The following is a 14,121-nucleotide window of genomic DNA, read 5'->3' as shown; positions in this document are numbered from 1 at the left end:
TAAATGCAGCCTTGATGAGCGGAAGAATCTTCTTTCAAAAACCTTAAAAATAGTAATGTTTCCAAACTTTTGGCCTGTACTGTATACACTACTATTTAAAAGTTTGGAGTTGATTTGTAATGTTTTTGGAAGAAGTGTCTTCTGCTCACCAAGGGTGCATTTATTTGATCAAAAATACAGTAAAACAGTAATATAATAATCTTTTTACAATTTAAAATAGATGTTTTGTATTTTAAAGTATTGTAATTTAGAATTTTCAGCATCATTACTCCAGTCTTCAGGTGTCACATGATCCTTCAGAAATCATTCTAATATGCTGATTTGATGCTCAAGAAACATTTCCATATAATGTTGAGCTGCTTAATATATTTGCAGGAGCTGTGATCTATTTTTGAGGATTCTTTAATGAATATTAAGTTCAAAAGAACAGCATTTATTTGAAATGGAATTTTTGTAACATGGTGTTACTGTCACTTTTGATCTAATTAACCTTGCTGAACTAAAAGGCTTTTTTTAATCCCAATCTTTTGTGTGTGTGTGTGTGTGTGTGTGTGTGTATATATGGATATCTTGGTGATTCTATGGGCCATCTCACACAATACGCTGTCCATGAGGTCGCCAGGTCTTTCCCCAACCCTCCCCATTACGTGGCTTGGGACTCACACACACACATATTCACTCCTACAGACAATTTAGTGACTCCAATGCACCTACTGCATGTTTTTAGATTGTGGGGGAAACCGTAGGAAACTCAATCAGACAGGGAAGGGAGAACATGCAAACTCCACACAGAAAGGCCTCTTGGCTCAGCCGAGACTCGAACCAGTGACCTTTACCCACTGAGCACGCCCATATACAGCTTTGTTCATTCATTATATGAACAGAAAGAGTTGCCGACTGTTCGCTGTTCTGATTATTTGCATGAATCTATTTACAAAGCCAACAATCCTGTACATCCAGTCTTATGTCTCCACCCACTCTGTGGTTTTAGTGGTGTAATAACAATGAACACTGCCTGATACTTGAAACAGTCGCTACTAAATGCAAATACATTTCCAGGATAGTGTCATTTGGTTAACTTTTGCTTTGAAAAGAAAGTGAATTAATGAAGATATTAATCACCGTAGTAAAAAGGAAAATAATGATCAATTGCGCAAACAGAATTCAATTCTGCTATAAAGCAGCTCTAAAAAGACAAGTGTTATTGTTCAGCTGACGTCAGTTCAGTATTAATTTAGTTCAGTTCAATGACTGTGTAAAGTTGACCAGTTATGAAATTCAATTCAACTATAAAGCAGTTCTGGAGAAAAAAACGTGCTAGTAGTGACTAGTGTTAATGAAAACAAAAATTAAATAGAAAATGACCAAGAAAAGTACAAAATAAAGCACAGGAAACACTTCAACATAAAAGTCCAAGGACAGATGCAGAGCACATGTGACAATAATGTATATTTTAAAAACATTTAAATTATATCAGTTAAATTCATTATTTTATAATAGTTATAAAATACTAAAACAAAAAAGACTGAAAAATTTAAGTAAAATTAAATAGAAAATTACCACAAATTAATTTTAGTTTTGCTACATGGATAGTGAATTATATTATATATATACAGTACCAGTCAAAAGTTTGGAAACGTTACTATTTTTAATGTTTTTGAAAGAAGTCTCTTATGCTCATCAAGCCTGCAGTTAAAAAAAAACAAAAAAAAAAACAGTAATATTATGAAATATTATTACAATTTAAAATAATGGTTCTCTTTTTTAATATACTTTAAAATGTAATTTATTATTGTGATGCAAAGCTGAATTTTCATCAGCAAGTACTCCAGTCTTTGGTGTCTTATGATCCTTCAGAAATCATTCTAATATGCTGATTTATGATCAATGTTGGAAACAGTTGTGCTGCTTAATATTTTTTTTATAACCTGAGATACTTTTTTCAGGATTATTTGATGAATAAAAAATTAAAAAGAACTGTATTTATTTAGAATAGAAATCTTTTGTAACAATATACACTACCGTTCAAAAGTTTGGGAACAATAACTATTTTTTTTTTTTAAAGAAATTAGTACTTTAATTCAACAAGGATGCGTTAAATTGATAAAAGGTGATGGCAACGATTTATATTGTTAGAAATGTTTTTATTTTGAATAAATGCTGTTTTTATGAATAAATGCTGTTAACGTTTTACTCATCAATGAATCCTGAAAAAAGTATTCCAAAAAAATATATTAAACAGCACAACTGTTTCCATCATTGATAATAACTGAGTATCAAATCATCATATTAGAATGATTTCTGAAGGATCATAAGACACCAAAGACTGGAGTACTTGCTGATGAAAATTCAGCTTTGCATCACAAAAATAAATTACATTTTAAAGTATATTAAAAAAGAGAACCATTATTTTAAATTGTAATAATATTTCATAATATTACTGTTTTTTTTTTTGTTTTTAACTGCAGGCTTGATGAGCATAAGAGACTTCTTTCAAAAACATTAAAAATAGTAATGTTTCCAAACTTTTGACTGGTACTGTATATATATATATATATATATATATATATATATATATATATATATATATATATATATAAGTTATAATAATATCTCTAATGTATTACAAATTAGACAAATAAATTAGAAAAATTTGAAACTAAATTACTTGTAGTCCACTGCACATGCTCATATAATACACTGTGCATTGTGCGTATTGGTCATATTTTCTATGACATACTATAAATTTAAACTAGCACTAGCAACTAGCAACATGCTATTTTCAAAAACAAACATGGCAGGCAATAGGACCCAGATGTGCACACGGACAGCAGAAATGCAGTCGCCATCAGAAAAAAATGAAAATGTCCCTCCACACCCTAAAGGCTGGGAGGAGAAAGTGAGAAACGTTCTGCTGCGTTCCTGTTCTCTCCTAGTAAATCAGCGAATGGATTGGCTCTGAACAGCGTGAGTGTGGTCAACAACCCATCCTCGTAGTGTTTCAGTGTCTGCGTGTGAGTTTTCACACTTGGTTTTAAACAGGACACTGGAGGGGGGTGTGAACATCAACAACACACACAAGTGCTCCGAGAGAAGGTCCTGCCGTTGACAGGTATCCTGCAGAACTGTCTCCTTTCCATTTCCTTTTCTGTACCCTCTCTCACTCTGTATAACTTGCTGTCTTCCTGTTTATTTTTTAGTTTCACTCTCATCCGAGTTGAACGCACAACTTTTGCCATTTTGGCATTGTAAACAAAGGCTGCAGACAGAGGATATGACCTTATTTGACAGTACTTGGTGCATTCAGTCCTTAAGTAATGCTACTTTTCTCTCTATTAGTATAGAATTATGTAGTTTAGTGCATGACACTGCAAAAAGATGTTTTGTTTAGTTTAAGCTTGTCTGTTGTCTAGGCTTTCAGGAAGCCAGATATATCTGCTAGCTCATGCACTCTCACGTGTTTGCATTTACTGGAGGTGATTTGAATGAACTGTAGATGTATGCCTCTTTATTAGACTGTTATAGCCTATATAGTTTCGACTTTAATCTCTTGGCTCAGTTGTAATAATTGTTTAATCTTTATAGACGTTCTTTATAATCACTTTCCACGAATGGCTCAAGATGTTTTTAGCGACAAAACTATTAGAAATATTTTATATGATATAAATTAACATAACATGAAAAGTATCTCCTCAGGTCTTGACCTTTTTAACTATATCTAACAATTAAAATCACACAACTATGTCATCCTTTTTCAGATTATTTTATAAATATATACTTTAATATATAAAACTTTTTTTTTTTTTAAGTATTTTTATGACCCAATTTAAATTTTTTAAATATAATAAATGTATTTTTATATATTAAAATATATTATACATTTGAAATATAATTAAAAAAATACATTTAAATATAATAAATTCAAACATTATAAATGTAATGTTTATTAAATAGCAAATCCACTCAAATCAAAGTGTGTAAATAGCCTATATTTAGACCCAGTTTTTGAAAACAAACGTTCACACTCAGCAAACTGTTTTCAACAAACAAATATTTATATCTATTATATAATATATAATTTTAAAATACATATACATTGTTATATTTACTAATATAATATTTAATAATAATATTATACATTAGTTTATATAGTTTTAATAATAATATTATAATTTATTGTAATAATGAATAATAATAATAAAGTTTCAGGCTCTTTTTAGTGCTCGACTCCTGGAAAGTGCCGACTAATATACAGTAAAATGGAGAACACAGTGAGATACTTTGAAGGTAAAAATAAAAACAGACATACTCTCTCATGGGTTACAGTTCCACAGGGACACCATGACGTCCCAGAGGGAACCTCAAGGGGAATTTTCAACCCTGACCAAGGTGACAGGACCCAGCTCCTGGTCCCGGGTCAGTTGTCCCTGCTGTATCTCCAGCCACATAGAGCCTTTGGTTCTGATCCAGCTAGCTGAGAGTGTCCAGCCCATCACCAAACAGTGGATCATGTCCATGATATCTGCACCTGTGAAGGCTGGAGGTGAGAAGAACACTTTTTTTTATATTCACACACGCAAATAAACCTGTTGTCAGCGCAGCCCTGCAGTTTCACATCTGCAAAACATGATATTTCTCAGTATAGAGGTGGTAACATCACTCTTTTTGAAGCAGTTAAACTTAACTATACGTAGAGACGCTGATGCCCAACAATGTTGAGAGACACACAGACTCAATCAATCGATCGATCAATCAATCAATCTCAAATAACTGCATAACAGTGGTTCAAACCTCCGTTACAAGCTCTAAAATTACGCTTTGGAATTTGTTATGGAGGCATGGGACAAGATACTTAAGAAATTAGTCCTAAACATGAGCGTTTTAAGAAAAGAAAAAGAAAAAAAAAAGAAGAAAAAAAAACTGACAAACGATTCACAACTGCATTACCACCTCAAATATTCCGAGCACACCAAACATCATATGGAAGATTAAATTAGATTAATTTGGTCCATTATTATGTAAGATTTACTATAGGCTATTTCACGGGTAGGCTGTTACCCAGAATTTTCTTCAGCACCAAATAACAATGACTTCAACACAATCTATGTTTTTTAAAATATGAAAATATTCACAGACATTAAAAACAAATAAACAATTATTTAACTTTAATTAGGATATCAGTATTTATTTCTTACCACTGAATTGTAGGCTACAGTTTAACGGGACATATACTTCTTCGTTCCCTTCAAAATCGATAAACGACTGTGTCAGTCAGTCAGGCACTAAAACGAAACGACCGTTAAATTAGCGCGCGGTTTTCAGGGGAAAGCGCGTGCTGGAGAAGCGCGTGGATCAGAGGCGCGAAGTATAAATGAAAATAGAAAACCCCCCACAAATGTATGCGTTCTGTGCTTTTCACGCAATGCTTAAATATTTTAGCCATAACGTTGGATTTATCTGATCATTATAGCGCGTTCTGGGAAAGTTGTTTTATGGTTGCAAAAAATAAAACCTAAAAAGCATGTGCCTGGAACGTTATTATTTGGTTCTCAAAAAATAACCAAATGGGAACCTGATACTAACGTTAGGGGAACGTTCTGTGTTTGCCTGGAATTCAGCGGCCCTTCGTTGATTATTCCTCATAGGCTAGGCTACTGTAATAATACAATATATAAAAATAACTTTTATAGCTCAACCTTCTTCCTTGTTGTTTAGGGGCTCAACTGTTAGTTCACCCCGGAGAGGACATGAAAGGAGACATGATAGTTGTGGCTGCCCCTCGATGTACCCTTCTTAGGGTGACTGAGGACCTTGGCCTCTGCAAAACCTATCAAGATGGAAACATGACGGCCTTCTCCTTTGATGACCGCGACAACTTTTGCAACATTGGTGAGGAGGACACACAGCCTACACAATAAATAAAATAATACACTCAAGATTGTGCTTGCTCTGACATTGCCTCCATCTCAATTTTCTACTATGCATTAAAAGTATGTTTTTCACTGGTGAATACTTTTAACTATGTATTTTATTTTGATAACATTTTAGTGTCTGCATTGACATGTAAACATTAGCATCTGGCTAATGTTATTATAGGCCTACCAAAAATTCGTTGTTATTTCTTTCACTCTTTCTGCAGATGACATGCAGAAGTTCCTGACGCTGGCAGAGAGGCAGTACATAGTCAAATATGAATTGGATTCCATGAGAGCCATGGAGGACCAGCGAATCCCAGGAATCCCTACACCTAAGGGGAAGCTGAAAGCCAGAGTGAGCATCTGTGAGTATGTGCATGTGTATGTATATTTTCACCTTCTTGGAATGACTTAGACATTTGTGCATAAAATACGATAAAAAATGTAAAGATAATCACATTTATTTTTAACGGCGGTGTTCCGATTAGCATACTATCATAATCATTGTTGCAGCCTGCCGTATACTGTGTACAGTATGCATGTTTTCTGTAAAAGTGTGTCTGTGTAGTAGGCTATACAACATCCCACAATGCAGTGCACACAACTGCGTCTGAAATCTCATACTCTCTGTACTTATTAAGTACTTACTTGGCGAGCACTAAAAAAGTGTTATATACTGGTATAGTATGAATGTTAAATGTAAAGTAAAACAAGTTGTCATTTTCGCGTGACAGTTGCGTCGCTTCACCGTCATTCACAAATCATCTCCCGTGGCCTCATGGGATAGTAAAGAATCTTTCCGAAAATAGTAGGTCATCCGGGTAATTTTTGCCCACTCTTTTATGCAAAAAATTGCAACATTCTTACTCAAAACAGGATTGAATTAACTCTTCATATCCAGCAACAACTTCATTTGAACATTTAAGCTCGCATATTGTTTTGCACACTATACTTTTATAAAACAGCAGACATTATACAGTGTGTTTTAGTAAACATTGTGCTAGTTTTCTATTCATAACATGCAGTTCCATGAGTCGCCAGCAGGCTCCACTCTCCTATCTCTCTGAACTGCTTAGTCACTGCATGAAGCTCTATCTATCTATCTATCTGTCTGTCTGTCTGTCTGTCTGTCTGTCTGTCTGTCTGTCTGTCTGTCCGTCCGTCCGTCCGTCATCTGTCTGTCTGTCTGTCTGTCTGTCTGTCTGTCTGTCCGTCCGTCCGTCCGTCCGTCCGTCCGTCCGTCATCTATCTGTCTGTCTGTCTGTCTGTCTGTCCGTTCATCCCTTTCTCTCTCTGTGCTGCAGTACAGAAGCTGGAGAAAGCAGGCGTGATCCGTAACGTCACTCCTCTTCATGATCAGAAGCTTCTGACGGCTCTGGGGAAGCAGTGGTACTCTCAGAAGAGTCTGTGGGGGCAGCCTTTAGGTACAAACACGCACATTCACGTCACATAACTAATCATTCATTTAGTATGCATTCTTTTTCTACCCATCCAGTGTTTAAATAATACACAATTATCTTTTGTTCAGGACCATTTAATCCAATTTAATGGGCATAATAAAACTTTATGAAGTCATTTGACTGAAACTCATAAATGTATTATATAATTATATACATACCAATGAATATGAAAATATAAAAATGAAGTAATAATGTTATATGTGTGTGTGACACTGTGTGTAATATTTGCATGTATTTACATACCCTGTAATGGTGCAAAGCCATGAGATGCTTAGATTAACTTACACTTCTTAATTTTAGCTTTGGTTGTAGTTAACTTAATATTGTATTTTAATTCATATTTATATTTTAAAAATATGTTATATAATATATACTTCCTGTGTGATCAGCTATGGAAGAACATGTTTTTTATACTGTGTCTTTTGTTTGCTTCTGGGCTGCGTTCTCCGAAACTACCTTAACGCTACGTCGTTCTTAAGTTGTACCTTAAGAAGTACCTTATCGTTAATACGTGTTTTCCGAAACCTTCTTAGTTAAGTATACCTTCTGTAAGTCATACGTTCGTAAGGTTGGTCTGGAGCGCTCTTAGCTATACCTTATCGCTGCTGACGATTCATACCGCTAGTGGCCACCACTATGCAAAAAGCTTTTCTACATCGCAGTTTAATTACACATAGAAAATTTTATATGAACATTTAATATAAAATCTGATTTAGTATTAAAATTACATTTTTACTTTACTTTAAAATTTTACACATAAAATACTTAAGTTGTTATAGCCTACACCCAGTGTATGGAAGTGTTTTCATTAATAAAGTTTCCATACACTAATGGTTGTTAGCTTTTTTAATTACTATCCTAAGGCACATCAGCTGGCGAACCATTTGACAGAAAAGGCTTAGGAGTCTATATAAAGAAAGATGAGTTTACACAAACTTTATAGCTATGGCAGCGAGACAGCGAGTACTTATTTTAAATCAAAGATGGCGCCGTCCGCGGAGCCAGTTAGTGTATGTCAACTACTTTATAAGAGAACACTTTAGTCCACTGACTACCATGTCAGAAGAGACCATTGTAAAAAAAATTACTCAGCATACGTTGTGGAGAACATTAACACACTAATGGCCGTGAGGGTTTGGGATTGCACACTTGCTAAATTATAAACACATACTCATATTTATTTCTGCATGTACATATTTCAATGAGCCCCGATAAATGCAGTTTGTACTATTTCTAAAACGCTTCTTTATAAAGAACATTGTTTTCTCAATACTTTACCTATACCGCTGTGAAGGAAAGAGCGCACAATCGATCATCGAGGCATCGATATCAACCTATTCAGCACCTCCACCATGGACAGCACCTGCTAAGGTCGAACTTAAGAAGGTTTACCTTAAGCAACATCCTAAGGTATAGTTTGGAGAACACACGTAGGAAATGTATACCTGTAGTTAAGGTGTACCTTTTGAGTCTTCGTAGCGCGCTAAGAGACAACGTTATCGGAGAACGCAGCCCTGTTCTTTTTGGAAATAAGAATGAATCAGTTTTTTGTTAAGGAACATGACGATGCGTGTAGACTTTACTAACACAGACAATCACCAAACAATGGACTCTACATATATATTAGTTTATATTTATTATAATACATTTACATTTACATTTACATTTAGTCATTTAGCAGACGCTTTTATCCAAAGCGACTTACAAATCAGGACTAAATTAAGCGAGTCATCATGAAGAGGCAAAAGACAACAACAACGCAAGAAGTGTTCAGAATACGAAGTTCAGGCATTATTCAGAGTAGCATAAGCATGATAGGTGGGATTTTAAGGGAAAGGTTTTTTTTTTTTTATTTTTTTTTTATGAGTTTAGGTGCTCATGGAAGAGATGGGTTTTCAGCTGTTTTTTGAATGTTGTCAGGGATTCAGCATTCCGGATAAGGGTGGGGAGAGTGTTCCACCAGCATGGAACTATTAGTATAATAACACTAATAATTCCCTCTCTCTCTCTCTACAGACTCCATCCATGCTTACTTTGGTGGCACTATAGCCTATTATTTCAGCTTCTTGGACTACTACACTTTGTCGTTGTTCCCTCCAGCCATTCTGGGCCTCTTCATCACCTTCTTCCTCCCAAGTGCAAACTTCTCCAGTGGAAATAAATCCAACGGTGAACCGACAGCACTGAAGGACGACGATGACCACCCTTCGGTCAGCTCCTACATGGTGCAGGCAGTCTTCAGTATGCTGTGGTCCACGATATTCATGGAGCTGTGGAAGAGGAGGAGTGCGGCCTTATCCTATCGCTGGGGCACTTTCAATTTAGCCGAACAATTCCAAGAGCCCCGACCAGGTTTCCATGGAGAACTAGGCACCAATCCGGTCACAGGCAGACTGGAGCCGCTGTTTCCCGATTGGAAGAGGAGGCTTAGGATGGGTCTGGTCTCAGTTCCCGTGGTTGGGGTGTTTTTGGGTCTGGTGGTCATGGGGATGGCAGGTTTCTATTTCTGTGAGCGCCTGGTCTCAAACTGGCACAAAGGATCTGGATCATACTTCACTGCACCCTTGCTATATATCCCTTCTGTAGCCCATATAGTCTACACCAATGTGCTGGGGAATATATATCGTAACGTGGCCCTGCAGTTAACAGAATCAGGTAATCAGGATTATGGAAAAGGACAGGAAAACGGATTTTAATGTTGAGAAACACAAAACTAAACTAACTCTCTCTTCTTTCAGAAAATCATAGGGAGGAATCATCTTTTGACTATCATCATACGACCAAAGTCCTTGTGGTGAGTATAGTTCTGTCATATCCATCTGATCTTCTTTTTTCCAACTCCCCATCTTCATTTCCTTCCATCTCTGAGATGTAGTCTGTACATCATTGCAGATGTTATACCTCAAAGACCAGAATTTTCTGTAGGACTAAATGAAAATGTCCCATTTGCCTTGTCTGTCTCTCTTTCTCATTCAGTTCACCTTTTTCAATAACTTTGCTGTGTTGTTCCACATTGCCTTCTTCAAAGAGGACATGCCTCTACTGCGCAAGGTGAGAATTTCCTTACTCTCGCATATAATCTTAACAACAATCTTCTTAAAGGGGTCATATAATGCCATTTTTGTACAAGCTAATATGATTCTTTAGGGTCTAAATTAAAAGTTTGTAATATACTTTAATTAAAAATTCTCATTAGTATTGTAAGAAAACACTCATTTTACCTGGTCAAAAACAGCTCTGTTTTCAGCACGCCGTTTCAGTGCATGTGTCTTTAAATGATAATGAGCTTTGCTCACCCCGCCCCTCTGTTCTGTGGGTACACCGTATTAGACAATTCTCTGACCGTATCTAACACAATAACCACGTGTTATTCGTTATAAACGTGGGATTATGAATTATATTGAGAACGTCGTACATAGAAAACATGCCGTAATGTACCCTGAGTGTAAACCTTAGACGCATTCATCGTGAAGCCTGCAGCAAGGTTTGCAAATTTCGCAAAGATTAATATAAATACTAATATAAAGGTTAATAAAACATTACACTCACATATTCTGGAGGTTCAGCAGGAACACGTTGGTAGTTGGTACCGATACGTTTTATCTCGTTTGTGAAGCTGTCTGGTGTGAAATGATTCGCGCAAACATGAAAGCACAGACGATCGTGGGGAATCCCCGTGAGGGAATCCCCGCGTCAATCCTTTGGGCATATTGCTTCAAAAACAAAACTCAGCCACTGCTTCTTCAACGGCTCGGATTTAGGAACATCCAAATGACTGCTGTGTTCCTTATTACATCTAAGAACAGAACACCACAATCGCTTAGACGCCATTCTACTCCAGCATATCAACAATGGCGGACTACTATGACGACGGCTGTCACAGCTTGCTCAGAGCGGGTCTTGTGTTGAAACACGGCTGTCAATCACAATAGCGGGAGGGGCGTACGATCTTATGACGTCACAATATCGAACGGCTTGATTTCAGAGATGGTCAAACATATAAGGAGATTAAAACAAAACCACTGGATGGATTTTTATCATGATAGGATGGTTGTGTACAGGCACTGCCAACAGACATTTCAGTGCAATCAACTTGTAAAAGTGCATGTACCATTATATGACCCCTTTAACACGATACTCTTGATTTGGTCCACAGAGACTGGCCTCTCTTCTGATCGTGACCCAGGTAGTGAATCAGTTCACTGAGGTGGTGGTCCCTTTCCTGGTGGACCGTTTCCTCACATCTGCAGACAGGAACCTGAAGGAAGATGATCCAGAGGTGGACCATCTCCAGGCTCAAGGCAGTCTGCCAGCTTTCCCAGTGAGTAGCAATCAAATATTCTCAAATATCAAGAATACAACAATTGTATTTTTCTTAAATTCTCAATCTTGTTCCTCTTAAGGGGCTGTTTGCTGAGTACATCGAGCTGCTTGTTCAGTTTGGCTACTTGAGTCTTTTCTCTTGCGTCTATCCTCTCACTGCCCCTCTGTTACTGCTCAACAACCTCACAGAGATCCGCACAGATGCCTACAAGCTCTGCAAGCTCTTCAACAAGCCCTTCTCTGCCCCTGTGGCCAACATGGGAGTATGGCAGGTCAGAAATCTGTACTTGATATAAGGATGTTTTAAATGCGTTCATGATAATGTGAGTCCTAATGTGCGTTTTTGTCTTGTTTACAGCTGGCGTTTGAGGTGCTGAGCTTCATCTCGGTCGTGTCTAACTGCTGGCTGTTGCTTCTTTCCCCACGTGTGAAGGAACTCACACAGGAAGGCGGCCTCAGCAGCAGCCAAGTTCTAGTCATTGCCGTCATTGTGGAGGTTAGAGGACATTTTGGTACAGCCTCGGAAAGAGTCAAAGGAATAATTTATCAAAAAATTAAAATAGTGACCACTAGCTCCAAAAAGGACAAAAAAAGGTCAAATTTCTTTGACAATGTCAAAATTTGCCTTTTGTCTACCACATATGGGGTTGGAATAACCTGAGGGTTAAAAGTGACCACATTTTCATTTTTGGGTGAACTATTCCTTTAAAGGAATTTGATTAAGGGTACGTTCAAGTCATGTTGGAAAGATCGCATTTACGAGTTAGACGCACATGAACGCCAACACAAAGTCATAATTATGAGTGAGAAATTGGATTTTCTTTGAGCCCAGACTTCGAATTGGAGCTGTGCTGTGAGAAAACATGGCGGATGCTATAGATATGGATGCAGCGTCTGTAGTTTACAGTAACTTTGTTTAAATTAATTAAAAAAAATTTTTTTTCATTTACAATAAGTTGCATGTAAATAATACAACCGTAATTGTACAATTACAATATAATATTTATAAAGATTCAGTTTTACCTTCATGAATTAAATAAAAACACAAAAAAGCAAAAACGCACCTGATGTGCAAGACATAATTTTTTTATGCAGAAAAGGTACATCAACATGCTCTGATCAAAGTGATCTGACTCGTGTTTACGACTTCCCAAATTGTAAAAACGAACTTCCCAGAAGGGCTTGAAAACACTTATCTGAAGTGAATTAGCTGGCTGCTGTTTTCACAAGCTCCGTTTGTGAATGAATGTTGTGTCTTGATTGTTTTATTATGCTGTTTTGTTGTAGCATGTCCTGATTATGGTGAAGATGATTTTGGCCTTCATGATCCCTGATGAACCGGATTGGGTCCGAATCAAGAGAGAACAAATCGAGTATCACTCCATGCAAGCGTTTAAGAAACAGGTACCACTTTTGCTAACTGTTAGCATGTTAGCATTCTGCTACATTGTTTAACAATGTATATTACATTAAAGTTTTTGTCTACATACAAAGGTGAGAACAAAGTGTAGCTGTAAGTTATTACAATCATGCCTGTCATTTTCAGCAATCTTTTTCCCAGTATTAGTTAATAAAGCTGACAGAACGCTAATGTTATCTGTCTTTATTACTTTATGACTCAATTTAATCTCGTTTCTCATGGCTCATGAGGACTAAAGGCATCATGCGATTAACCAACCAATAATTTTAAAATCAAATGTATGTTATGGACTGTTTATGTAACCAAAAAAAATTTCATTCACTTTTCCTCCCTCAGAGGATCAAGAGCTCTCGTGTGGATGATAAACTTCCTCCGAAGGCCAAAATGGGAGAGTGACCATGGACTATTTCCATGGAGACAATCACAAAAAAGGAGGTGCTTGGCCATGCAGTCACATCACTTAGCCACTGTATACTTAGCTTGCTAATATACCATATGGCACAGTTTACCAAAGATAACTTCTACAGTTTACAGGGTTTAAGCCACAGGTAATAATTGTTTGCGTCAGTGGTACTTTTTTGAAAACAACTGAAAACAGATGATTAAGGTCAAGGAAGATAAAAATTATGATAGTGGGTTAACATAGACCCATAATGTGCTGTATTAATGATTTTAAAAGATTAGTTCACCACAATCACTACGGTATAGTATTTTAACGGTTGCGGTTCTTTTTGTATATTTGCTTTTACTCATTTTTTTGTACATATATTGTGACAATTTTAACTTTTTACCCTCAGTTGTGTTTTACATTTCATCAAAAAGGATTGTATTCTTACAAACGGTATAAATAACCACGCAATGCTTGCTTCACTGAATATGTCATATGAATGTATAGTGATGTAAATGGCCTTGAAGAAAACTAATAATAAATATTCAAATGGCTTTAAACTGAGAAAGCCACGTCATGTATCACTGTGGTCTTGTGCACTAATTCTTTGAAAAA

General features: G+C 36.5%; 1 protein-coding gene across 2 annotated transcripts; it reads left to right on the top strand.

Annotated features, from left to right (window-relative positions):
- The first annotated feature begins 2,847 nt into the window (after window positions 1-2,847).
- Window positions 2,848-14,116, top strand: ano10b (anoctamin 10b). Of its 2 annotated transcripts, XM_084396724.1 has the most exons (14): window positions 2,848-2,967; window positions 3,043-3,112; window positions 4,327-4,543; window positions 5,716-5,889; window positions 6,140-6,280; window positions 7,220-7,339; window positions 9,392-10,030; window positions 10,114-10,169; window positions 10,352-10,426; window positions 11,532-11,696; window positions 11,779-11,970; window positions 12,057-12,194; window positions 12,986-13,102; window positions 13,455-14,116. In XM_084396724.1, exons 3-14 carry the CDS (start codon window positions 4,342-4,344, stop codon window positions 13,512-13,514), a joined length of 2,079 nt encoding a protein of 692 aa, XP_084252850.1. In that variant the 5' UTR covers window positions 2,848-2,967; window positions 3,043-3,112; window positions 4,327-4,341; the 3' UTR covers window positions 13,515-14,116. The 2 variants fall into 2 exon arrangements, with proteins under 2 accessions (XP_084252850.1, XP_084252849.1); XM_084396723.1 differs by lacking the exon at window positions 2,848-2,967 and having other exon boundaries at window positions 2,972-3,112.
- The last annotated feature ends 5 nt before the right edge of the window (window positions 14,117-14,121 follow it).

This window comes from Rutilus rutilus (assembly GCF_951802725.1).
Source record: "Rutilus rutilus genome assembly, chromosome: 23".
Taxonomy (NCBI): domain Eukaryota; kingdom Metazoa; phylum Chordata; class Actinopteri; order Cypriniformes; family Leuciscidae; genus Rutilus; species Rutilus rutilus.
Note: the sequence above shows the minus strand (reverse complement) of the source record. Positions and strands in the feature narration are given on the sequence as shown.